The 26286-nt window shown below is 39.4% G+C and overlaps 2 protein-coding genes across 16 annotated transcripts in view; both read left to right on the forward strand.

Moving 5' to 3' along the window:
* The window catches only part of STK38L (serine/threonine kinase 38 like), a 50318-nt gene extending 39279 nt beyond the window's left edge, over positions 1–11039 (forward strand). For all 3 annotated transcript variants that reach the window (XM_071733215.1, XM_071733216.1, XM_071733218.1), the window contains exons 10-14: positions 548–665; positions 1078–1201; positions 3674–3769; positions 5356–5447; positions 6909–11039. In XM_071733215.1, the coding sequence (XP_071589316.1) occupies positions 548–665; positions 1078–1201; positions 3674–3769; positions 5356–5447; positions 6909–7036 (558 nt within the window). In that variant the 3' untranslated portion in view covers positions 7037–11039. The remainder of the gene's footprint in view (positions 1–547; positions 666–1077; positions 1202–3673; positions 3770–5355; positions 5448–6908) is intronic.
* An 8482-nt stretch (positions 11040–19521) lies between these two features.
* Positions 19522–26286, forward strand: part of BMAL2 (basic helix-loop-helix ARNT like 2) — a 41095-nt gene continuing 34330 nt past the window's right edge. For 8 of the 13 annotated variants that reach the window (XM_071733200.1, XM_071733205.1, XM_071733204.1 and 5 more), the window contains exons 1-3: positions 19535–19646; positions 21908–21954; positions 24273–24303. In XM_071733200.1, the coding sequence (XP_071589301.1) occupies positions 19586–19646; positions 21908–21954; positions 24273–24303 (139 nt within the window). In that variant the 5' untranslated portion in view covers positions 19535–19585. Of the gene's footprint in view, positions 19647–21125; positions 21145–21907; positions 21955–24272; positions 24304–26286 lie in introns of those variants that run through there. The other 5 variants (XM_071733203.1, XM_071733208.1, XM_071733207.1 and 2 more) reach the window with 3 other exon arrangements.

Genomic DNA, 26286 nt, shown 5'->3' on the forward strand with positions numbered 1-26286 from the left:
CTCCTTCCCCCCACTCTCATAAGAAACTTTCCAGCAGTAAAAGAAATTACCAAATAGCTCAAGATCTCTAGCCTGCATGGTTAAAAGGATGGAGGCTAGGTCCAGTAAGTGCTCAAATTAATTTTGCAACAATGACAAAGTAATACATGGAACAGTTACTGTATAATGATTGTCACACATGATAATATACCACTGGTTATCCCTTAAAAAAAAAAAAAAAAGTGCCACAGAAAAAAAGCTACAACAACAGAACTTTGTAAGGCAGCTGCCTGAAACTTTAGCTAGATGATCCTCTGATATTGCAGTGGAATTATTTTATGATTTTTGTCATGGTTTGGAGGATGATTTCCATTTACTTTTAAAGTGCCCTTTGTTTCCATTTGCCAAAGAATAATGTTTGGATTTTAGATATTGTGAATTCTCAAAGAAAGCATTCTTGTTTATCCAAATAACAAGATCCTATATATGAATGCCCAGGAAAAGGTTTTGCAAAGCATAGAAATGTACTATTTATCTTTCAAAGATTTTTTTTTCTTCTTTTTTCTAGGCATATTCTACTGTAGGAACCCCAGATTATATTGCACCAGAAGTATTTATGCAGACTGGGTACAACAAGCTGTGTGACTGGTGGTCCTTGGGAGTGATTATGTATGAAATGCTAATAGGTATGTCAAGGATCCAACCTAAGAATCATTCATGGGGTTCAAAGGTAACAGGGTCCATTAGCTGACTAAGTCTGATCACACAGTGGAGGTACTTGAATTTCATACATACAAGTTTCTTTCTGAAATAAGCTCCAAATTAAGCTTCCAGAGAACTTTGAAGTTCTCCCACCTTTTCAAGAAGACAGCAAGAGATGCCTCAGTTGTTTCAGTGAATAACTGTTCACTATTAAGTGTTTTTGAGGGTCAGTCTCATTACCTGGATGTGACAAAATTGTTTTATGTTGCATTATCAAACAGAGAACTTTTGGTCAGTACTAGCTGTCAGATTTGGGAGCTGTGGTGGCAAAAGCAGAGGCCCAGGTCACTTTCCTCTTCTGGGAAAAGCTTTCTAATTTTTCTATTACTTGTGCAGGGTATCCACCCTTCTGCTCAGAAACGCCACAAGAAACTTACAGGAAAGTTATGAACTGGAAAGAAACGTTGATATTTCCTCCAGAGGTGCCCATTTCAGAGAAAGCAAAGGACTTAATTCTAAGGTCAGTAACAAAAGCTCACTTCTGGCCACTCAGCCAGGCCTCCTTCCATGAGGTTAACTTTGTGCTCTACATATTGGAAGCTTTAAATTGGAGGGAAGCAGAGCAGACTGAAAAAAAGAATGCAATTAACACACAATTTTTTTCTCTTCTCAGAGGGAACTAGAAAATAACAGCTCACCATCATTTAATGCACTAAACAGAAATCTTTATATGTTTTGGATTTTCACACTTTTTCCAAAACACCAGGTTTTGATACATTCAGATTGCACTGAAGTTTTTGCGGGGGCTTGTTGTCAAGGTCAGGCAGAAACAATTTCTAGTCTTGGGATGTTTCAGGATTCATCAGTACAGCAAATAGCAAGCATTTATTCTTAATCCAGTTACAGTCATACTAACACAGAATTATTCAATGAATGCTAATATTCATTTAGAAGTTTAACAGTTTTATTACATTTTCAGTATCTGTCTCTCTAGTGCTTTGCTTAACCTCTACAGTGTGTTGTCAGCATCTTGAGTTCTTTACTGGAAAGCATGTGGTTTTGCTGCTAAGCATTTTTTCCTCCTCAGTCAGGGCTGTTCAAGGCATTTTCAGGTATTTGAGCAGCTCATTTATTAACATGTCTTGCTGATTATATAACCAAATTCCTGAGCCAAAGACTACTTGAATTTATTAGTTTTTCCCATATATGAAAGGATTTAAATTAGGGTAAAACATGTTTAGATACAGACAATTTACTGAAATAAGGTCAAAACAGCAGGTTAGGTAACAAACACCTGACTATTGAGTAGTTAGCACATTATGGCTTGGACAAGTTAGACAACAGTTACTTCAGTCTAAAGGAAGTTTCAGACTGAAGTTTTTTTATTTTTATGAATACAGGTAAAAACCAAGCTAAAATATCCTCAAGTTCAAAGTCTGACCAATCCCAAGACCTGGTCTGGTTAACTGTTCTTACAAGGCTTGAGGTTTATTGTTAGTTCTTGGCATCAACCAATTGCTGGGCTGCAGTAGAAATATAAGCAGTTTTTTTTCCCAAGTGACACTCTACTGCAAGTAAAAGAACATTACACTCTATAATTGGAGACAGTTTATAGCCTACCTTGCTACATTATTAAATTACCTGCTGAAAATTTCACTAACCAGAGTGAAGGTGACCTTTTTTTTTGTATTGCAATGTCTTGATGTGAAAAGTGCCTTTAAATCTGGATGATGAGATCATGTGGAGAGATGGAGTTCAGGGTAACTCAAATAATCAACTTGAGGCTCTGCTCATCTATGCAAACAGGATTTCTGTTAACAAAGGCCAGCTGACTCTTAGAGCAACAGGATGCCCATGTCCCTGTGCTACCAACTGCTTCCCCATGTCCAGGAGGTTATCAGGTGACACCACATTTGGCAGGACCAAGCTTTTAATTTGTCATGGACATTTTTCCCATTATTGTAAATCTCCCTCTGTATCCCTGACACCTCTTGCCATGCTTGGAGACTGCAAGGACAGTGTAGAAATATAAAGCAGTTAAACCTCTGCTGACACATACAAAAGATATCCTGGGTTTGATTTAATTCCCAGACCAAGCATTGGTATGCTCACCATCTCCTTGATGAGATATTTCAGAGTCTTTTCCAGCCAGTGAGGTGTCAGTCCAGAAGGGTCAGATTTTTATGTTCCCTGGAACAAATGCCTGATGGCACTGAGTTGCTGTTAGAAAGCTTCCATTTCCCTGTGTTTTTTCTTTTTCTTTTTAGGTTTTCATACTTCTCCTTGTTGGTGCTTTTGTGCCTGCTTACTTGAGCAGGCAACTGTTCACATTTCAACAGTTCTTTATGCCTCCAGTTTCACTTTTTTTCTTACTTAACTCTGAGGACTTTCTTTTCATAGCTGTTTCTCATAAGCTGACTTTTTCTCCTGGAGTCTGAGGTTATGCATAACAGAAATAGGCCTTGGGTCTTTGTACCCCCAGCACCTGAACCTCTTAAGGAGAGGGAAGAAGAAATAATAGGGGAAATAGGGATGTGGCATGTTTTGAATGTCTGTTGGCTCACTGTGGTTCCAAAATGTGATGTCAGAGAGTAGTCCTTTTTCACTAAGTTATTTTTACTTTGAAACATGGGGTTTTAAACAGTTGAGAACATCTGGAGAATTTTTCAGTGGTAGGGACTTAAGCCTTCACTCCAAGCTAATCTTACAGAGCTAGAACTTGCGGCAACTTGTCACAGACCTTGAAGATGGAGATGCATCAATTTAGAAAAGGTGTCATTTATTGTTATCATGGCTTTTTGTTTTGGGACTAACAATATTCTGCTTCTACTATTTCCCTTCCCTCCAAGAGCAATGGGCTGCTTTTGTGTTATGTCAAGGGATGGAAAAGTTTGAAAGAACTTCATCAAATTCCTGATAAGAGAACAGTAGGCCTGTTTTATTCCTCTGTCTGCATTTATTATAACATTCCTTCTATTTTTTACACTTTCAGGTTTTGTACTGACTCGGAAAATAGAATTGGTAGTAACGGAGTAGAGGAGATAAAAGATCATCCATTTTTTGAAGGAGTGGACTGGGGACATATCAGGTATGTATATGTATAGGCACACACATTTTAAAGAAAGAATAAATCCCATATAAACAAGAATTTAATGGACTGTGATATCAAAGACAATTATTTATCATTTTCAAATGGCAGCTACTGGCAGTTGTAGGTTGTGACAGGGAAGGTTTTTAGACCTTGCTGATTTGCATAAATCTGATCAGTTTAACTGCCTTGAGGTGCCTTAGATTGACTCAGAGTGCCCGGGATGGAAAAAAAATTGTTAGGGTGGCTGTTATTTGTGATGTATGCTCTGATACCAGCAGAGAGCTCCTCTTCCAGTAGTAATGTGCTCTGCAGCTATTGCTAGAATTGACTTATTTTTGGAATAGGAGCACCAGAAAAGCAAACTCAAGTCTAAAAATGAAGGGGAAATAGATGAAGAGGAGAGACAGCAAATAGGAAGAAAACACAGGGCATGTCCTTACTGCACATTGCAGATGCTACACCTGAGTGAACTGGTGTGTCTGCATAGTGCTGGGCAGAGCCACTGACTCACCTCAGTCTCACAGCCTCTGTGGCCAAATTCTGCTGGGCCAGCCCTGGGCAGAGGCCCTGGCTGAGGCAGCTGTACCAGTTCCAGCCTGAGTCTGTGCCTGCAGATGCTGAGCTACTTCTGCATGTACCCACAGTGTTAACAGCTTTACAGCAGACTTTGGTGGGAATGCAGGTATTTTCAGTTCAAATGATGGTTACTGTTCAGCTCTCCAAGGTCACCTGCTCTTTTGGTAATACTGCAGTTTTCTACATGAAAATCTATAGTATAGATGTGTGACTTTCCAGCCTCTTTTATCTCATTTCCTCTGGTGCAGTAAACCTCACTTAACTTACCTTTTCAGTTTGTTTTGGGACTAACAATATTCTGCTTCTACTATTTCCCTTCCCTCCAAGAGCAATGGGCTGCTTTTGTGTGTGTGGAGACAGTAATAAGCCACAAGAGCAGTGACATATGTGTTCACACCACAATTGGCAACCTGGCAAAATGGTTTCCCTGATCCACCCAGGAGTGGATTTAATTGTAATAATTACAACCTGTAATAAGCTTACAGGTGTGAACTAAGGACTTTCCCACAGTGCTGTGTTCCAGTTTGAATGCTTTCGTGGGACAGATCACTTAAGCAACTTCAAAAGCCACCTTAAAATTTCTAAGAGCTGCTCAACTGTTGAGCTAGCAAGGCAGTAATGTGTCAGAACCAACTCATTTTGGGTGAGAGACACTGGTGACTGAGTCTCAGAAATCAGAGCTACAGTTGAAAGGTATTTGGATGAGGTCCAAATGATCATTGAAATTGTAAAGCAACACATCTGATAGCTCCAAATGCAAGTAAAATCCTGCTCAGCTGGGTAGGCTGGGTTTATGAAATGAGGGTAACCACAGTGGTTCTTGGTGACAACAAAGATGGTAGTGATAGCTATTTGGCATAAGTGTGGAATGCTGTTTCAGTTAATGGGAAAATTATGTTTGTTAATTAAAGGGATGTTGTAGCTGTAAAAAACCTAAGTTAAACGAAACTGAACTGAATATATCTTTTCCTAGTATTCAGTATTCTGACATTTATTTCTCTTTGCAGGGAAAGACCAGCTGCAATCCCTATAGAAATCAAAAGTATTGATGATACTTCTAACTTTGATGAATTCCCCGAATCAGATATTTTACAGCCAGGTGAGACTGCCATTGTAAATTACAAATTTCTATCTATGATATGCCAGAATACTCCACAGATGCTTTTGTTGTTCTTTCTATGATTAATTTTTCTGATACCCTAATGAAATGTAATATACAGACTTGATCTAAGACTTTCTTTCAAAATATGAATGTAAACCTGTCTCTCATTGCTTCTACTTCCTTAGAACTTTGGGAGAGGGGGGGAAACCACAGATTTTAACAGTTAAATATACTATCCCATATACAGTGAGCACAGAAAACAGTACAGTTTTCTACCATACATTGTCTAATGAATTTTTGGTAAAACATTATGCCCTGATTTGCTTGTGATACTTAATGACTTCTGAGTTTCATGCCAAACGTAAATGCTCATACATTTGTAGTCAAAAATTTTCAGACAGTTTATTATTTAACATAAGAATTTGAGCCCTGTGTGGCTATGCAAATAATTTAAGCTTTTTTAATTTGCAAATAGTAGGATATTTTTATACATAAAATTTGATTCTCTGACATGCCACATTCTCCCAGCTCGCACTGTTTACAATAAATTATCGATGTCTTAGAGTAGGTGAATATATAATAATGATTGATGGCAGATAATTGTGGATGTGCTAACAACAATCAATTATCAAAAAGCTGTTTTTGGGTTTTTTTCTTAAATGACTTTTATTTAATGGCAAGAAAGTTTGTCCCTTTAATGCGAAACCAGTCTATCTCCAGTGCCTAAGTTAAGATGTTTAAGTCCATATTTGGCTAATGCCAAATACTTTTGTACTGGTTTTGGCATTTTAGACCCACTGAAGATGTTTCTATACATCTAGATACCTGGATACAACTTTTGATATGGGTGTGTTGGCATCTTGAGATGAAAAGATTGTTAGAGAACTCTAAAAGCAGCAACCAGAGAGCTAAATATAGAGACTCACTGTAGTGAAAGTCCCTGTGCAGCATGCCAGCCATGTGGGCTGTTTGTAAAATAAAAGGAGGCTGTACAAGCCCCACGGATGCAGTAAGCAAGAAAGAAGCCCTAGGAGGAGAGTGTTATGTGTAGTTTTTTTGGGACAACTCAGATATATCTTTTTCTTCTGCTTGGGGTGAGGATAACATGATATGTATATGTGTTAGTTGTGCATGGAGCATTCAAATGTTGGGGTTTCTGTAACTGTATATCCTGTGCATGCTAGTGGTGTGTAGACATACTGAAAAAAACAACCCTAGCCCCAAACAAAGCGAAAAAAAATTTTTTCCACTGCAGAGACATATGCTGAAATTATATTTCTTCTCAGACCATTGACAAAAAGCAACTGACCTGGTTAGAAACAGGATTTATTCAAGGATTTATTTGTTATTAAGGAAATAACAATTCAGGTCTGCTTATGCCAGTGCTCTGTGAAGAATCCCCTTGGAGGGAATGCTGGTTTTAATTGTTTTGTTCTTCCTTTTGTTTCTGAATTCTAGTGCCAAACACAACGGAACCTGACTACAAATCCAAAGACTGGGTTTTTCTCAATTATACCTACAAGAGGTTTGAAGGGCTCACGCAGCGTGGCTCGATCCCTTCCTACATGAAAGCTGGGAAGTTGTGAAACAACACACAGACCCACAAACAAAATTAAAATACAAACCTCAGGTAGCTGCATCACCAGACCCGCTTGGCATTAGTTATCAATACATTGACTCTGGTGCGCATCAGTTTCACAAGGAAATTCTACAGGATTAGGATTTCTGAGACTACTACAGGAATTAGTTGGCAGTGCCAGCTGGCTTTTTTTTTTTTTTTTTTAATATTTGAATATTTTTGTTAACTTTATTATACGAAGGTACTGGAATAAAAGGAACGTTCATCCCTTTGTAACTGCACTGCCTACATGTGTATAATGGTTAATTATGCCTCTCTGTACTGTGGCTGTGTTTGTACTGTAAACCATCTAATCCACCCAGGAGTAAAGCATATCATTTTACAGAGTATTGTTATTATGCTGCTTACCTGGTGGGTTTTAGATATGCAGTATAAAAAAAACAAAAAAGAAATTGCCCACATTTGCAAAACTTTTTGAGCAGTTGCTCTAGGGTGTTCCAGTTGTGGTCTGCAGGTACCCCGTGAATGTGGCAACACTGAATTATTTTAAATAGCAGTGTCCTTGTGCCCTGCCTTCCCAAACTCCTCCCCATCAGAGGGCTTCATCAGCCAGTCATTGCTGCTTCTCTTTCCTCCTTTTTCCACTGTGTAGCAGTGAAACAGTAGTCCCTGTGATCTGTTTAGTGGTATTTCTGCTTTAAATTATAGTTGATGGGTATGACTGTTTAAGACGATGGTGCCTGTTGGCAGCTTCAGAATTTAAAAAATCTGAATAAAAATTAAGTAGTTTTAACAGAAGGGAAACTTTCCGATACCAGGTTCTGAAGGTATGGCAGACATTCCAGGACTGCATTCCTCCTTCTTCTGTAAGGAAGATCATAATTTTGTTACACAGTCAAATAGCCTTTTCTCTCTGTACAAAACCTATTCTAGAAAAGTGACCAAATTGCTTTTTCTTTTTTTGTCTCTATGAAAGTTCCAGGCAGAAGGGATCCTGCTCTAGCCTTTTCTTTCCAGAACACCCTAGAGCAACCTCTGCCAAGCCTGAGTGCCCCACTAGACTGACTTTCCTGTGGGCTCCCTCTCCTTCTGGTATCTCCATCTAATGTGGACCATGGAATTAAAACAGTTCAGCTGAGCTTGCAGTCCAGTTTCCAGAAACTCCAAACAACCATGATTAGATTGAGCACAATTTCTAAGTGCTGTTCTTGTTAGTCTGCAGGATGATGAACTGACAGCAGAGATGGGTCTCCTCCTAGTTTGAGGAAACTGAAGCATAAATCCTTTTGTATGCAGGGTATGGTTTTGCTTCTCATCCCAGCAGCACTCCTAGAACAGTTTGCTATTATCTGGTTGTTGGCAGCTTTTTTCTAGATCTCTGCCTGTACTAGCGTATTATCTGCAGTACTTTGAATCTATCACAGTACAGATGTCTGCCTTTTCTGGTTACAAGAGGGATTTACAGAAGTGAAAAATTCTCCAGTAAATGAACAAGAATAGTCACTGTTGCTGTCATCCTCTGAACACAAGTGAAAGGCACTTTAAGGCCTCTACAGTGCCCATAGGAGTGAAGCATGGGATGTTTTGGCATGCAGTAGGAAGGACTTCATTAGGCAGACTTTTGAAGCAAAATGGAAGTGACTATTTATAAAGCCATTACAGAAATATTTATTGCTGTTAGGCACCATGGTATTGGCTGTTCTAAATTATTTGCAATATTTTGCAACAGTAGGGTAATCTGTTTTGTTACAGACTAGTTACTTGCAAGATTTCTGCCCATCAGTGTCTTGCTGATGTGCATGTAGCCTTCCCCAGTCCAACAGCTACGAGGTTCCTCAAGGGTTTCAGTGATGTCTTTCCTTCAATATTTTGTTTTCCCTTCAGGCATCTAATATCTATTATTTATACAACATTTCTAAAAACAATTTTAGTCTTCAGCACATCACAGAGGAGGAGCCATGGCCCCAGGGCCTGTTCAATGTATACAGTGTTATATCAGAACAGGGCTAAGCTCAGCTTTTGCCTAAATGCTGAACTTGTGTGAACATTGATCCCCCAGTTTTTCTTCCCAGATCTCACAGTAATTAACACTGCTTTACTGCCATTGAGGCAAGATCCCTCAGAAATTCTCCAGTGTTGTTCTTAGCCTTGGCAATGTAGTGAAGCTCAACCTGTATTTATTCAAGGCTGTCCAAAAACAAGAAATCACTTAAACCCACCTTTACATTTTCAGACTTCAATCTACCAGTGCCCTAGCATTTTTTGAGGTTTCTCAGGAAATTTCTTTTCTCTAAGGTACTCAATCCATTCTAAGACTTGGGCAGAACAGTCCAAGATGCAAACTTGGCCTCAAAGGACAGTGTTGTTCAACAGAGAATTTTTATTAGTTTAATTTCCAGTCTCATTCATGGGGCACTGTGCACACCAGAAATGGAATTCTGGCAAACAATGCATTTCAAAAGACCACAATTACTTAGTGTAATATAAAAAGAAGCCTTTGCTTGAACTTGCTAAGACAAGATACGTTTCATGGAAACTGCAAATGCTCAGTAATACTGGTGATTCTTTTATTTTCTGTGGGGTTTGGAGGAAGAGAGAAATACATGCTTAATTTCAAGCTGTCTATTAAACAACTACGTGCATACTCACTGGTTTACAAACTTGGGAAAAAGCTCAACCCTTATATTTGTAACACTAAAGATAACAGGCATTTAAAACTGCGGATGATTAATCATATCAGTGCTCACATTAGGAGTTCTGTCCACAGGGAAGTGGCCTGCAGCCTGTTTAGCATTAACTTCTGTATTGTGGTAGTTGATTATTTTTTTTAACATAGCATTATTTTCATCAGTAAGTCAAGTTAAACAAAATATTAACTACTGCTTTTAGGATAATAGGAATTTTTTTAAAGGTGAAACTGTGACAGTGTAATGGATTAAAGAGAACAGAACGTTAATCTACACTGGCTTTCAAAAAATGGAAGTGCAACATATCTTTTGTTATTTTTGTCTTATTCCTTTGGATGGTTGTGTTTTTTCCTTTGGCAACGTTTGTCACTGTGCCATTTATTTTTCTTATTCTTGGAGTACCAAAGATCCTGAAATGGCTTGATGATTGCAACCATGTGAAAATTTATTTTCTGAAAGTCTGTTTTGTTAACCTTTGTTAAAATGTGGAATTGTGTATGCAAATTGTTATCAGAGGCTTGCTGCGATATTAACCTATTCCAGCAGGAAAAGCCTGAGTGTATCAAGAAGTGGTGAGCCTGAATTCTGTTTCTGGATCTGAATGCCCTGGCACTGGGGGGGAAGCTTGGATTGGGAAACGCAGCTGAGCTTTTGCACTTTGTTCATCTCCAGCCAGTGCGAGTGAGTGGCCTTAGGGTACAGAACATCAGCAGAGGTTGTTTCATGTGCAAAAGGATTTTTAAAAAAAAAAAAAAAAAAAAAAAAATTGCCAGCATTCAGAAATCAAGCATTGTTATCCTGCATTTGCACTGTTAAATTTGCCTTGCTGGAGAGTTATATAAGTGTTATTTTTATAGGTCAATTGTTAAAAACCTGAGCCATTGGATACAGTATGGAGCATCTGACGTGGGTGGATTCACCTCAGTGCAAAGGGGCTTGCTGGAAGCTCTCCACACTACTCAGACAGATGGGCATAAGCAGTACAAAGGGTGTTGTGTCGGCTCCTTCTAAAGAGGTGACTTTCCTCCTCTGCAACAGCAAGTAGGGAATACTGCAGTTTAGCCCAGTTATACTCTAATGCTTAGGAAGTGCTCTCACTTTTTCAATAATATGAGCAATTACAAGCATTGTAACATACTGTACCTTGTCCTTTTATTGTTGATATATTACAGCAGCTTGTTCTTGGAGTCGAAATGGCAACTGCTATATTTTTCTTAGACTGTTTCATTAGTTGTGGTTGGGAAAGTTACATAGAAGCATTATAAAAATTTATATGAGGCTTTTTACAGCATTTGAAAATAAAAGTAGCATTCTTTTTGTAAAGTTTCTGGGTTTATTTTTTTATACAAGTGCTCTGGGTTTGTTTCTCCTCTGGAATGGGAGACATCTGAGGAACTGAGACACCATTTTGTGTCTTATCTTGAATTCCATGGACTGTGAAAACCCTGGTGTTGCTCCTCTCATTTGAAGTAGAGGTCTGAAAAACTGCTCAACCTGTACCAACTGCAGTCATGTGGAGCTGCTTCTAAAATGGTTATTGCTCTTTGCAAGAGACTTTTCTTCTTCCCTGTAGAACATAATTTATACAAGAAAGTGTAAGTACACAGGCAGTTGTCCTTCACTTCACTAAAGAAACAATTTTGTGCTACTGTTCCCTGTTCCTTGCTGAGTTTAGCACAGTGGCAGCAGATGCAGTTGTGAAATAGTCATGTAAAAAAAAAAAAAAAAAAAAAATTAGAACTGAGCAGCTGAAAGCAAAGAAGAGCTAGCAGCTGGTGACTGGCTTTCTTTGAAGCCCTGCAATGAATAACAGCCTTCTATTTGAGAATTGCTGCTCTCAGTAAATGATACAATTTTAACATAATTTTAAAAATTCTATTTAATGGGATTACATTTTTCTTTCGGTAACCAGATACTGTATCTCAAAGCTAGGTATCATAAAGAAAGGGAGGCTTATTTCTCTATCTCCTTGCATTACCAAATTCAATATTCCTCAAAACCACAGCACTTTATTGGCAAATATAAAGGCTATGCCTTCAGCATGTGCAGAAATGCGTTTGTTTTTTTTGTAATCAATCACTTTTAAATACAGTTTAGTATTTATAAAACATGCAGCAAATATCTGTTGTGCATTTTCCATTTCTTTACTCTTGTACAAAATGTGCTGTGTACATAAGCAAAACAAATATGCTTTGGACAATAAAATGTCTTTTCTGACAGTCTTCCTATGGAAGGAGAAGGGAGGAATATTTATAAACCATCTGTCTGTCTTGCTGTTGGGAGTGATGACTGAAAGTGTTCAAGGCCAGGCTGGATGGGGCTTTGAGCAACCTGCTCTAGTGGGAGGTGTCCCTGCCCCATAGCAGCAGGGTTGGAACTAAATGATCTTTACAGTCCCTATTTTATGACAATAGAGGTTCCCAGCTCTGGACTTAGATAAGGATGAATTTGTAGTTCAGGAAGTGCTTCATGTACTTCTTTAAGGTAATTTTATTTGTCATGTACATAAATTTGAAATAACAGAGACATTCTAAAATGCCTATCCCATTGCTGGACTTCAAAAGGTGAAAATGGGTTTTAAATGTGCATTGCAGCAGGCTGCATCCTGTCAGCCACCCTGGGTTCAGCATTGCTGCGTGGAGTGCTGTGCTGCCTAAAAGATGTCACCCTTGGAGAGAAAGCAAGTAAATTACTTGTTGGAACAGTTCAATGCTGGAGAAGGACAAGTTAATGAGCATGCACTGTGTCAGTGGTAATGGCACTGGGATTTGTCCACCTCATTACACAGGAATGCTTGTACAGTGAGTTTAAGGGGAAATGGATCTTTGGATGTGGTGAGGGAGTTCATTTCACTGCCTTATACTCCTTCCACTACCTCTCTCCAGGTTATCTGACAGCACAGAGGTCGCTGTTCTCTGCGGAAATGGGGCATTTGGGCTTGAACTTTCTCATGCTGAGGAGGGAAATAAACCCAGGTTTCTCATTTCCCAATCAAGTCGGAGCTCTGCTAGGAACAGTTTGTTTCTGATTTGAATCGACCCTTGATGCCACATTTTTTTTCTGTACCAGCTGCTTTAATCTGTTTCTAGTGAGCCACCATCTGCTGCTGTTTCTCTCTGTATGTGCTGTCCCCAGGCAGCCCACCTTCCATGGGTAAGTTCTTCCCTTTTAGGTATGCTGGCCCACCCTAACCTCTCCAAAGACAAAACCTTTTCCCTGGCCTCTACATTTCCTGCCCACAAAGCTAAATGACATTGAATGAGCAGCTCATCAGCAAAGTGCTGTGACCTTGATGCTGTTGTGTAAAAACAGCCACAGCCCCTGCTCCACATTTTCAAAAAGAGATGGCAGCTACAGTTAGCAAGTGTCTCATACACATCAATTCTGTGTAATTCCTTGTTTCCTTCAAGGGATATAGGCAGAATCTGCCCCTTGGTGTGGGTGTTCAGGCTGGACATGAAGGTAAGGCAGCTCCAATAGGAAGCAGGTGCCAAGATGCTCTCTGGGCCACATGCAGCCATCTGCAATGCTTTGAGCCTCAAAACAGGAGCTCTGAGTGGAACACATCTCTCTAGTGTTAGGACTCAAAATCTGCAATAGCTCTGCTAGTCTTGGATACTCAGTTTCCCTACAAAGACTAATTCTTACTTCAATATATCTGTTCAGTAATAATGAATGATCAGATGAAAACTTCAATGACTTTTTGATCACCGAGTGAATCACTGGTTGACTAGACACATCTCAAGATTTTCAGTGCAGCAGGCTGCCTGTGAGGTTTCATCCAGCTCCCACTGACATCAGCAAGAGATCCCTATCAAAGTATGGTGTCAGAAGCAAGCTGTTTGCTGATGCCATGCCTTTATGTTTGCTACAAATGAGACAACAATATTTCACTATATACAGATTGCAATTGGTTGTAAAGCAGCCTGTAAGAAGATGCCTTGTGGCTTCAAGCACAAAGGTGACAAACTTGCAGGGTACATTTTATTTAAATGCATTTTTTTGAAATAGCATAGTATACCACTGTGGGATTTGACCCAGACTGGTCCCCAGTATGGATTTTTGCATTGTCTAGGAAGCAGACAGATGGGCATGAATTCTTGATCTGGGAAGCTCATAGGCAGTGAACAATGAATGTGATGCATTCAGTGGGCACAGTTCTGCTGAGTAACATTAGACATACTTATGGGCCCACTCTGTGCAATAGTAGTTTGGTTTCTTTTCAATTAATTCTGTCTCAGCTTAGTGACACAGATTGAAGGTGGTTTATATGCCTGTATTTTGGCATTGTTCCTATACCAGCTGTTTCATATGAGGCTGTTAACACTTGAAAAGATCAAGAATCTGTACTGTGGGTGACAAGTCTGCTTTAATCAAGGAGCAAACTTTCAGACAGTGATGTAATGCATTGTCAGGACCTTTGCAGACAAGATGGAGGTTCCCAGGTTGGCTGTGTGTCACCAAGAAAAGGTGTTTTGTCTCTGCTGCCCCCACAGCTGGTTTTGCTCTCATTTAGCCACATCAGAAAAGGCTCTGGGGAGGATCTCACTGATCCTGGAGAGGTAGGGCTAAGCTTGGGAGCTACCACATGTGCACCATGAGCACACTTCAATTGCTTTTCATTTCAACAGGCCCCCCCAGCAGCTTTATTTATCCCTGTGTAGAGGTTTGCAAAAGCAGTACTGTTTTTCATAAACATCACATATTAGAGTCTTGGTAGGCATTCAGAAACTACCAGATTCTGACAGGAAATAAAAGGCTATTTAAAAACTGAAGCTGATTTTGTTTTTAAACCAAAAGTGACACCATCAAATTGAGAGATGCTTAGGTAAGACATTTGCAAGCAAGTGAATTAGTTTCTGGGCACAAACCTCACCAGCCAGAACCCCAAAATAATGCAGACACTTCAGAAATGCTAATCTTTTTTTGTATTTGTTTTGATTTTGTTAGAAAACCACAAAGTAAATTTATCATCCTACTGGCTCCAATACTGAGACTAGAAAGGGAGAACAAGTAGGATTTGGACACTTGTTCTCAAATTAAACTTGATTCATCAATCTTTAAGTCCAGACTATATTGCCATCACAATGCAATCTGATGTCCTGCATCACATAACCCATACAATTTCACTCAATGTGTTGAGGCAGCATAGCTCAGTCTGTTGCTGGCAAAGCCTGGATTCTTTTGTGCTGTTTTTTGCATCTTCAAATGGCTTCTGCACCATCTATTGAGTGGAAATAACTTGAAAGAGTTTATTTTTGTTATTGGCTGATTCCAGTATTATTACGGTATTTACGTAAGTTTTGAAGCAAAAGATTCTCTGATTTGGGAAGAACTGCTTTTAAAATTATAGCAGATTTACTAAGGCATAGACAGAGAATTTGAAGAAGAATGAAGAAATTGCTTGTGGTGCCTTAAAGGTAATCCCATGACCTTCAAGGACAAGGCACAGACTAAACCAGAATTTTAAAAAAAGCTATCTTGCCCCCAGCAAATGCACAAGCAAATTCACACCCACTTGAGGATGGTATTTTAGGAGAAATGCTGACTGGATGCTCTTCTTGTCCTCTGTAATAGCTATGACATGCTATGTTCTTGATGTAATTAATCATTCCCAGAAAAGGGAGTAATAACACAGGCATCTTTCTTTAACTGCTCAGTCTCAGGCTATTATTTAACTGCTCTGAGGTTTGATTGTTATTTTTACCCTTTTAGCAAGTTGTTGTATAAGTTGTTTGGAAAGAAGAGGCTATCTGTTGCTTACATAAAGCATTCTGTTCTCTATTTTATAGCTAAAAGCTACTCAGGAGAAAGTGCTCACCTAAAAACGGGGCAAAAATATCAAGTGTGGCCCAGTCAAAATCCATGCCTTACATAAACTGGGATCCTAATCTGCCAAGACTCAAGGCTGACCATCTGCTAACTGTCATATACGAAATGATCAAATCACCACCTTTGATTAAGAAACAAGTATAATAAATTATGTTTAGGATCTGTGCTAATGAATTGCCTGTGCAATAATTTTATAAGAACTGCCTAAACGCCAGGAAATGTGACATTGACCATAGATGAGAACTATACAGAAGGAAACCTGAGAGGCAGAAGTATTTCTAAGGGATTGATCTAATTTTCTGACTTAGACATATAAAGTGACAAAAAAATCTGCACTTACTGAATTACAAGTATTTCTATTATTACATTAAAAATAATAAATAAAATGTGAATAAGGTACATAAGCTTGGTGTCTAGTAGTCAGTTTAAAAAAAACAGCAAGCAAACAAAATAAAAACCAACAACAAAACAAATGTATTTTGAACCTCCAGGTGATTTGGTTGACACAGTTGTCTGACATCTCCTTAACATTTTGGAGTCCACTGATACTGAAAACTTGGAGGAGGGACCTCCTAGCTTCAAAACCAGGGCAAAAGAGCATTTCACCAGGGCCAAACATGACATTTAAGCTTCCTATGATCAAATTCTTCAAATTTTTTTTCAATCTCAGTTGTACTACATGAATAAAACAAATGTGCATCAATGACAGTGATTTTTTCAAAGATGGCAACACTGCCTAACTCCTGTTTTTAGCTCTTCATATGGCTTTTTATTTCATTTAAGACAGAAGAGATTTGTAATTGATTTTCTCCAATAAAAATTCTTTAAGATCAACTGAACCCAGCATGGTGGAATTTATATAATAGTAACTGTGGGATTACGTGTAACATAAAATTCTGAGATTAAAAATTGGATTTGCAAAGGAGAAAATTTAGCTTACAAAAAAGCATGCATCAAGAATGTTGTAGTAACACTATTGCATCTCTTGGAAAAGAGACCAACATCCACAAAGAGACCCACACCCAACTTGCTACAACTTCCTTTCAGCTAGTTGTAAAGAGTGTTTTGGCAGACATAGATGTTTATACATAATTAAAATAAAGACAATATGGAACTGCTGTCTTAGATGACATGATGATGAAAGTAGAAAGCAAAGATTTGGTGAAAGTTCTGTTTCAAGGGATTAACTTTTCCAAGACAAAATGCTAACTTTCCTACACAGAGCACACAGAAACAGCTCTTCTACACATACCAGGTTTTTGTCCAGGTATATCAAGCTATAGTAAGATTCATAGAATCACAGACCAGTTTGGGTTGGAAGGGACCTTAAAGCTCATCTAGTCCCAATCCCCCTTCCTGGGCAGGGACACCTCCCACTAGATCAGGTTGCTCAAAGCCCTATCCTTCCTGGTCTTGAACACTTCCAGGGAGGGGGCATTCCTCACAACCTGTTCCAGTGTCTCACAACTCTCATAGCAAAGAATTTCTTCCTAATGTCTAACCTTCCAGTCTGAAACCATTACCCCTCATCCTATCGTGCTTCTTTTGATGGTTGTGGTTGGCTTTCTGGGCTGCAAGCACACACTGCCAGCTCCCATCACAGCCTGTGATGTTTCTGGACGGTTCTAGTTCTATCTGGGCTTTAGGTTTTGTAACCTGATCTCTGGATGCTCACACCATTTCTCTGTACTCCTCCCAGGCCACCTGTCCTTGCTCCCATCCTCTGAAGGCTTCTTTTTTGTGTTTTGAGTTTATCCAGGACCTCCTTGTTCATCCCTGCAGGCTTCCTGGTGGTTTTGCCCAGCTTCCTCTTTGTTGGGATGCATTGCTCCTGGGCTTGGAGGAGATGATGCTTCAATACAGACCAGAATTCATGGGCTCCTTTGCCCTCCAGGGCTTTATCTACCTGGCAGGTTCCTGAAGAAGCCAAAGTCTGCTCTACTGAAGTCCTGAAGTCCAGGCTAGGGAGCTTCCTGTGTGCCCTTCTCACTATCCTAAGGATCTTGAACTCCCAGTTTCATGGTCACTGCAGCCAAGGCTGCCCTTGAGCTTCATGAATCTTCAGGACTTCAAAATTTCCTTTACTTTAAAGGGGGGGGGAAGCTTTATTTTCTTAAAAGAGTCAACAACAAAAAAATATTTTGTAATTTTATAAATAACCATAACGTCCTGTAGTCTTACCCCCAGTAGTGACGTGCTTATAAACACCTACAACAGTCTCTCCTCACTGTTTCTACAGGTCCAGAATCATTGTTCTGTTGCATGTGACTATCCTTTTGAAGAAAACAGCTTTTGAGAAAACTATCTCTCAAGCAATTTCTGCCTGCAAGAGCAGTTTTATAACCCATTGGTTTGTCTTAACCCTTTGCATGCTTGAAACCTCCTTTGACCTGGACAGATAACTGGCATTTGTATACATATAGTCCCTGTCAGAATAATGTAGTCAATGATGGAAGTACTTACCTAAATAATTTTCTTGCTTCTTGGTGTGTTTTTTTAGCTGCACTTCTTTTTTTCCTTTTAGGAAAGGAAGTTTTTCTTTTTATATTACAAGTAATTTTATTGTGCCTCCAGACTGGCAAAAATATAATCATTTGACTGCAGCTCAAAGATATATAATTTAACAAATTACAGTAGATGATGAAAGAATGTAATACCCTTTCCAAAGTATTATACCTTCTTCTGTTAGTTCCAAAGGAACCCTTACTACTGACAACAGAGGCTCTGAAAGCCAATTGTACAGTACACCTGCAGAATAGCTTCCTTCACATCAGTCCTGTGGATCCAGCTTTACTGGCAGGTGACACCAGCTGCACTGTACATACAAGTTCCCTCATACCTGAACTCAACAGGTAGAAACAGGCACACGTGCAGCCCATGAAGATGGCACAGGTACAGATGTGTGAGCCTTAGGCAATAGCCTATTCTGCCACACCCACATCTGTAACTGAGCAGGCAGAGGCTACATCAACATTTACAAGCACAGCAGGACAGTCAGAGCTGTTCTGCCAAGTGGAACAAGCATTGCTGAGCTCCTGATGTCCACTGGGTATGTTTTACCATTCTCGTTTCAGTCTCCCTCTTGTGGACTGAATGCCTTTTATCAGCACAATTATTTCCTGCTCAAGTGCATCTTGAGGTCTTCATGACAAAAGGAATACACTTTGCACACACTACCCCAAGACGTGAATCACAGCATGATGATGATGATGGGAAATTCACTTCAGAAGTGCACTCCTGGTAAAAAACTTAGCTACAGCTCCACATCTAGTTTAATACAGGTTTATTAACAATTTAATAGACTAGTAAAAATACATACATACTAGTAAAAATTTTCAGGCTACATTTTACTTGTGTGTTTAAACTATTCTCTGCCCTGCTTTGACCACACACTGGACCAGATGACCCAGAGGCATCTCCCAACCTGAAATCCTGATTTTTCTTCACACAAGGTGTCCTCTGTACAGCACCCTGAAAATCTAACGAGTCCACATGCCAAGGGAAAAAGACTTTGGGATTTTACCCCATCCCGCAAAGCTCAGACATGGGCCACACCCCCCTGGCTCCCCAGTACACCAGACGGGAGCTGTGAGAGGCCACCACTCAACAGGGCTGTCCTGGCGCGGTGTGGCCTGCGCAATAGCCACGACCACCCCGGCGAGTCTCATAGCTCTAGATGGGGGCTGTGCAGGCGTCACCAGCCTTCACCCCCTTTTCCCTTTACTCTGCCCGGGGACGCGGGCAGGACCCCAACCCCAGGGGCGCTCGACTGGGACGGCTCCGCGCCCACCCGCGGCCCTTGCACACTCAGCCTCTCCCCGCTCACCGGCCGCCCGAACTCTCGCGAGAAGCGGCCGGTGGGATGGCGGCGCTGCTGGGACGGCGCCAGGGAAGGGGGGCGGCTGTTGGGTCGGCTGTGAGCCCTCCCCCGGGCCGGTGGGACGGGCTGTTCCTCCTCTCCTCACCTCACCTCACTTCACCTCCTGCATGCCGCCGGTGCCGGGGGCGCTGTGGAGCGGGGCACGGGCCCGCCCGCCATGGCCGAGGCAGGAGCGGGAAGCGCCGAGGGGGCCGAGGAGGAGCGGCGGGCCGCTGAAGGTGGGGCGGGGGTCGTGGTAGGGCAGGCGGCGGGCGGGTGGGTGCCCCCTGCCCCACCGTAACGGCTGTGGGTGTTGCGTTGTGCTGTGTGTGTGTGTTGGAGGGTGGTGGCGGAGTGTGTGTTTGCCTCAGTCTGTTTGTCTGTCCGCCCCCGTGATGTGGCACGGGAGAGCCCTGCGTGCCCGGTCTGGTGAGGTGGGTGCCGGCGGTAGCGGGGCAGGGGTGGCCGTGTGCGGGCGGTATTGGGCCGTCCGCTGGGCACAGCCTTTCCGTGAGGGCACTCACACGGTCTGGTCACGTTCCAAATAGCGCTGTGGCCATTTGAGGGGGTGGGTTAGTGCACGCCGGCCCCTGGTGTGACCTGAACATTCTGAACTCTTTTCTCCCGTTGAAGTTCAGTAAAAGTACCCCGGGGTAAATGCAGCGGCGTTAGTTTGTGTACCTGCCGAGAAACCCCCGGTATAATGCTCACTCTGCCTTTCGGTTTGTTACTGCTGTAGGTGTGTCAGCTTGCCGATCCGATGTGGACTACAAATGGTTTTGTTTTGGTTTGTTTTTTTAACTTAGCACGCAGTTTCCAGTTTCTGATAGACACTTAGCCGGTCTCTGTGTTCTTAAGACGCTAGTATGAATTTTGTTTGGTTTGTTGGGTGTTGGGTTTTTTTTTTTGTAGGTAAGCATCATTTAGTATTTTAGGTACAGTGATTTTGGCTTGTTTGTGTGTGCATACCCACGCTTGTATATGGTGACCGAGGTTTTATATTCCTTCCTTGTTCTTAATCGTAAGTTTCTGGTGGCGAAACAAGGCTCGTTGTAAATCACCAGCAGCTGTTTCTGCTCTGAATGTGTTGAATTCAATACATTGCTTTCTCTCTCCGAGGAGAAAGAAATGTTTTGCAAAAGAAGTGAGCAGATCTCTTCTAACCCATCGTTGCGGTTCTGTTTAGCTAGCACCCATTCTGGGTTTACTAATTGTTTTCTAAAGATCAGTTGGGTTATGTGTGTTCTAATGTATATGGGGTGTCCTGGTTATCTAAGGATAATTGGAATTTTTTCTGTCTCTGCTGTTTGATTGTTTAAGTAGCGGTATAATTTTGTAGCAAGTAATCTAGTGTTTGAAAACAAGAGTGGGGGTTTTGTAGAGCCTTTGCAGTCTGGTATGGTAAATTGTATTTACAACAAGGGTTCATTGTTTCTCCATCGTGCACGTACAGTAAGGAGAGAAAATAATCAAAATAAAGAAAACTCCAAATATGCGGACAGTTCAATTTACAAATAGATTTGGGAAAGCAATGAAAAGTAGGCTTTCATGTTTTATTAAACCCCACTTCCTGTTTTATTTTTTTTACCCATGTTTATTCCTGTTCTCCTTTTTTTTTTTTTGGGAAAAAAAAAGTTTTTTCCTGAATATTTTTTTTTTCTTTTCTTTTTAGTAGAAAAATGTCTAACTTCGGTGGAATAGGTCCACAGTGAGCTCTGGAGAGCTGGTTTTTGTCTGGTTGGTCTTGTTTTTTTGTTTTGTTTTGTTGGTTTTTTTCCTGGTAATGAACTGTGGTAAAAAAGACTCAGTTTTTATCAGTGACCTGGTTTGAGCCTGATAGTGACTGGGAAAGCAGGGTAGCCTTTCAAGGGCTGTATAGTGTCTTTTGATTTGCTTGTTACCATCATATTTTTTAATATATTAATGGGTTTGGCTGAATATTTAGTTTTTGAACTCTATTAAGTAAATGTGTCATTTAATTGGCAAGTTGTGATTCTTGTCTACTTGTCTTCTGAGTGGTGAAAATAAGTAAAAATAGATGCAGAAAGTAATCAGTTGCCTGTGTTAATGTTTGATTTAGATTTCTGTGATTCAGAGTATTACCATTTTTCCTTTAATGTTTTGTCGTTAAAACGAAAGCCAACATTCTTAAGTTAACCTATAAGTTTATTCTCTGTGTAGTGTTGTTCATAAGATGGCTTAGTTACTGAGGTCTCTGTGTATTGCTCCTGCATTATGCAAGCTTATAAATTTTTTGGAAAACCCCACCTTATTTTAAATAGTACATTTCTACTTTTTTTCACAACTTAACGTCAATGAAAGTTGTTGCCCCAACTTTAAATGAGAGATGCTGTGGGCTATGATCTGAATGCCAGAGTTGCTGTAATTAGTCTAGAGATGCTCTTCATAGCCTATTTTAATGCTCAAAAATAACAAAATAAAATTAATTTTTAATGCAATTCTCAGTCGTGTTTAGAAAATGTGGTTCTTTGCTTTATAGGTGTTCAGAGCTGCAGGACCTGTAAAGTGATACCTATCACAGTACCTGTGAGTTTCTTCCTCATACAGTATGTATGTCAGATATAGGCATAGTTTTTGTATTCTTTAGTGAATATCTGCAGTAGGAACTGATTAAAATAATTTTAGAAAAATAATTCCATAGTAAATTAAAGCAGTTTACATGGCATAGAGTTACTTGAAGTTATTTGACTCAATAGCTATCCTCTGGGTGTGCTGTATGTATAGATAGATATATCTGTAATTCCTTAGGTAATCTAAGATAAACCTTTGAAAAAAAAGAAAAAGGCATTTCCATTGTGACAAAACTTAAGAATCCAAGACATCTTGAGTAGTACCTCAGTAGAAAATTTAGATTGCTTGTGTGTGTTCATGTATCTTTGCTTCTTTGTATGACTGTGCCCCTAAAATCTGTAGAGTGAGACCCTGAAATCCAGTAAGTACTGGGAGGCTGTTTGCACATTAGCATTTTGGTTCAGAGCAATAGCATTGAATCCCCAGTCATCCTCACTGTTTATTGTTATGGTTTGCAGAGCACTTTCAGTATAAATGAGCTGGACTAATTTCAGAAGAAATTAAACTAGGATTTTATTGTAGCAAGGTTAGTGTTATGCCAGGGCAACATCAAATACACTTCAACTCCAAACATGAGGGACTGAACCAGTGGTTTGTTCTCAGTCATGCTTTAAAACACATGCATTGTAAGGATTTTTGGCTCAGTGGACCAGACTAAATGTAATTTAGTGTAAGCTCCCTGTACTACTTACAAACTAGAAACAGGGGCTTCTGTACCAGCTGCTACTCTCTACTGACCAAGGGCTGTTAATGCCATTGTATTTACTACTGTAGCCATAGCCTGATAGCTTTTGTGAGTAGATTTAAATTTAATAACTCATCTAGTTAGACTAAAGAACCCTTATGTGCTGCTTTAAGACAGTGACTTCTGACATAATTTTGACTTCTTTAAACTTGTCAAAGCTTGAATTTCTAACTAAAGGTTTTTGTGCATGCCAGGAACTACATTTGGAAAATAGACATTTTGATAGTCTGTGGCTTCAGTGGTTTTAAACATTTCAATTCAAAGCTGCTTCTTCTGCCAGAAAATTTTTCAAAATAGGAAGCTGGATTGAAAGTGCCTTCTTATTCTTAGAAAGGTTGTGCCATTGTTAACTTAAGCAGCTGTAGAGCTTTTCTCCAAGTCTGGTGTGTACATTTATTCACAGACTATGAAGAGTGTCACTCATAAGTTTTATAAATGCCTTTATTGATTAACATTTTATGTCAAGCACATTTTACTGAATTATCCTGATGTATGGATATAGATATTTTTTTTTGACTGAGTAAATGATGGCTGACAGGTTACTTTTTTAGTAATTTATTGATACATACATTACTTATATTTTCTGCATATTTTTGGGCTGCTTATATGTTTCTTGTGCAAGTTCCTTTTGATTATTCTAAAAAGTCAAAACAATATTTTAGTTCTAATATTATAGGAAAGCCTTTGAGGAATAAATCTAGTAAGAAAAGCTAAACTTTCAAGTGGGTCTTGAGGTGGTAGAGCACAATTAAGGCAGTAATTTTGAAAGACTGTCTTATGAAATGATTTACTGCACATGGCACTAATAGACGCTGTCTGTGGCTATTGTATTTCAGGAATTACATAATAATTCTATAGCCACTTTGGGTGGGATTCATCTCACTCATGTTCAGCTGTCTACAGAGTAGGTACCCAAGTCAGAGCTAGGTATTTTGGTCTTTGTCTAGTTGCTGAAAAGAGGTAGGCACTCTTGGACTGTATTTCATCTAACCAGCTCTAGGAATCTATTTTAGATTGAGATGAATCACCCTAGAAATGGTTTATTTCATCTAGCCAACTGTAGGAACCTGTTTTAGATTGAGATGAATCACCCTAGAAATGTCATCTTTCTCCAAGAGGGACAAGAATGGCGAGTTGAGGTGTGGACATCTTTATTTGTTCAGATGAATCTCGCCTTTTATGGCCGGTGGAATTTGGTCATAAGCCTTTTCTCATAGATGCTGTTTATTTAGGAACTGCAAACCTTAAAGCTGTTAGTGGAGAAAGCAGCTCAGGAATGTGGCATGCATTTAGAAAATATTATTGTCAGTAATAGGAAAACTGTAGAGTCTCCCAGTCCTTGTTTTGTAATGCTTTGCATGTGAGTTACACTGAACCTTTGTGGATCATAGGAATACAGTTGATTTTTATATGTCTTTACTTCATATCCTACCTCTAAGCAGTAGTTTGATATAGCTCGTTTGCAGAGGTTCACTTCCATTCCAAACCCTTTGGGGACTGTGATTTTTAATTGTTTTTTTTCTTGTAGGAAAACACAAGAGAGGCTGTCATTCAGCAGGGTATGGTCTTGTATGTTGGTATGATGATAACTGCATATATTCATAACTGTTCCTTAAACATTTTGTTTGCTTGATTATGAAGTATACTAAAGTTAGTATTAAAATAATAGGGCTTTAATTTATGATACACTAACCGGGAATGAGCTATTTTTCATGTGGTGTGTTAGTAATCTTTGGATGGTTTTTGCTTTTTCACAGCGATAATGATTACAATGTTGGGGTTTTTTTTCAGTATTACTTTCATCTGTTCTGCTGTACATAATATGCTTTTAAACTGTGTTTAGTTTTTAATATAGATAAGCATAGATACTTAATACTGAGAGCCAAACATAGATCATTAGACATATGTATCTGAGGAACAATTCACTTACATTTGGGTTGTCAGTATGCCAGGGCATTAGCAAAACTTTGAAATTAACAGTAATCATTGAAGAAAAAAAAAAAGTGTAATTTCTTAGTTGAACTTCTATTTGACTTGCAAACCAGACTGGTTTAAGTAATCACCTTTGGGTGGTAATACAAGATATGTCTAGTTGAATTACTTTTTTTATTAGTTTAAAAATTGACTAGTGATTTTGTTTTTCCAGGAAAATAAAGAATGGTCTTTCTCAATAATATTTATCATGAAACAGGAGTGCTATGAAATTCAGAAACATTTAGTTTAGCTTCATATGTTCTTAAGTGTGTTTCGTTTTGATGCAAATGGTATTAGAATGTTCACAGAAACTGAATATACAAGAAATTCAGCCAGGTGCACAAATTAAAGAATCCAGCTTTTTCATGTCATAAGAAGCACACACACATAAAAGAAGTGAGGTGCATTCCTGCTCAATCTCTTTGTGAACCCAGAGATTTTTTTAAATCCTTTATCCAGCTCTCCCAAAGTGGTTAAGTTTGTGAACTAAAGAAATTTTTTGTCACAGACTAGAGGAGGTTAAGAGATGCTTCAGGGAGAGTTTAAGTACCTTACAATCACCTAGTATCATAATGATAGCTATTGTAAAGCCCTAAGAGATTATTTTAAAGAGCTCTTATTGACTTCTCAAAGCTGACTTAGCTTTATGAACTGTTCCTGTCTGCTTCCTCTTCAGAGTGGAATAGGTATTATAAAGATTTGCTCATGTCTATTAAATTCCAAGTAATTATTTTTCTGCTAAGTTTGGTAGTTCTGAGATTTCAATTTATTTGTTTTCTTTTTAATTGTTTCTGGGGGGTTTTGTTTTTGTTTTGATTTGTTTTTGCTATTTGTTTTGGATTGGGTTGAATTTGGGTTCTTTTTTGAGAATCTCTGTATTTATAGACTCTGTGCTGCATCCTGTACTTGTCAGCAATCAATACAGATTCTTAACCTTCTATTTTTGGCTGAGATCAACCAACTATCTTATTGGTAGTTAGTTAGATGGCATTGAACATGGTATTTTGTTTGTCACAGTGATGCTATTTAGGATTTGGTTAATCACCTAGCAGTTGTAGTGTAGAAGTTTGTAATAGGTCATTGTTGCTGATAAGCTAAACATTTTTGGTTTTCTTAGTTGAGAAAAAAAGAAAAGGGTGTTATGTAGGAAATGTGGAGGAGATAAGTGTAGTATTCAGAATTTGCTGCTTAACTGTGAGGAAAAAAATTAACTATTATTATAATATGAAAGTTAAACTGGAAAAGCTGTGAATTATCCATTTGGTTTTGTTCTTTCAGGGGAAGTGGTTTAGAAAGCAGGCTGGCCATCTGTCTGCAAAGGAGTATTTAGGTCAGTGGGTCTCTTCTGTCCTGTTTGTTGCGTGACAAAAGGATTTGTTGTGGTGAAGGCATACTTGTCTTTGATACATATAAGTTTTCTGTTTACTAAGTACTCTTCATTAATATTCATGAAATATAATTGCACTTCGTTATCTTAATACAGTAATTACAGGCTGCTATGACCTAAGTGAATTAAAACTACTCTTTACAAATAGAGTTCCTCTGGAATTGTTGGGGGTTTGTTTACT

The sequence above is a fragment of the Heliangelus exortis genome, chromosome 1, assembly GCF_036169615.1.
Source record: "Heliangelus exortis chromosome 1, bHelExo1.hap1, whole genome shotgun sequence".
Lineage (NCBI taxonomy): Eukaryota > Metazoa > Chordata > Aves > Apodiformes > Trochilidae > Heliangelus > Heliangelus exortis.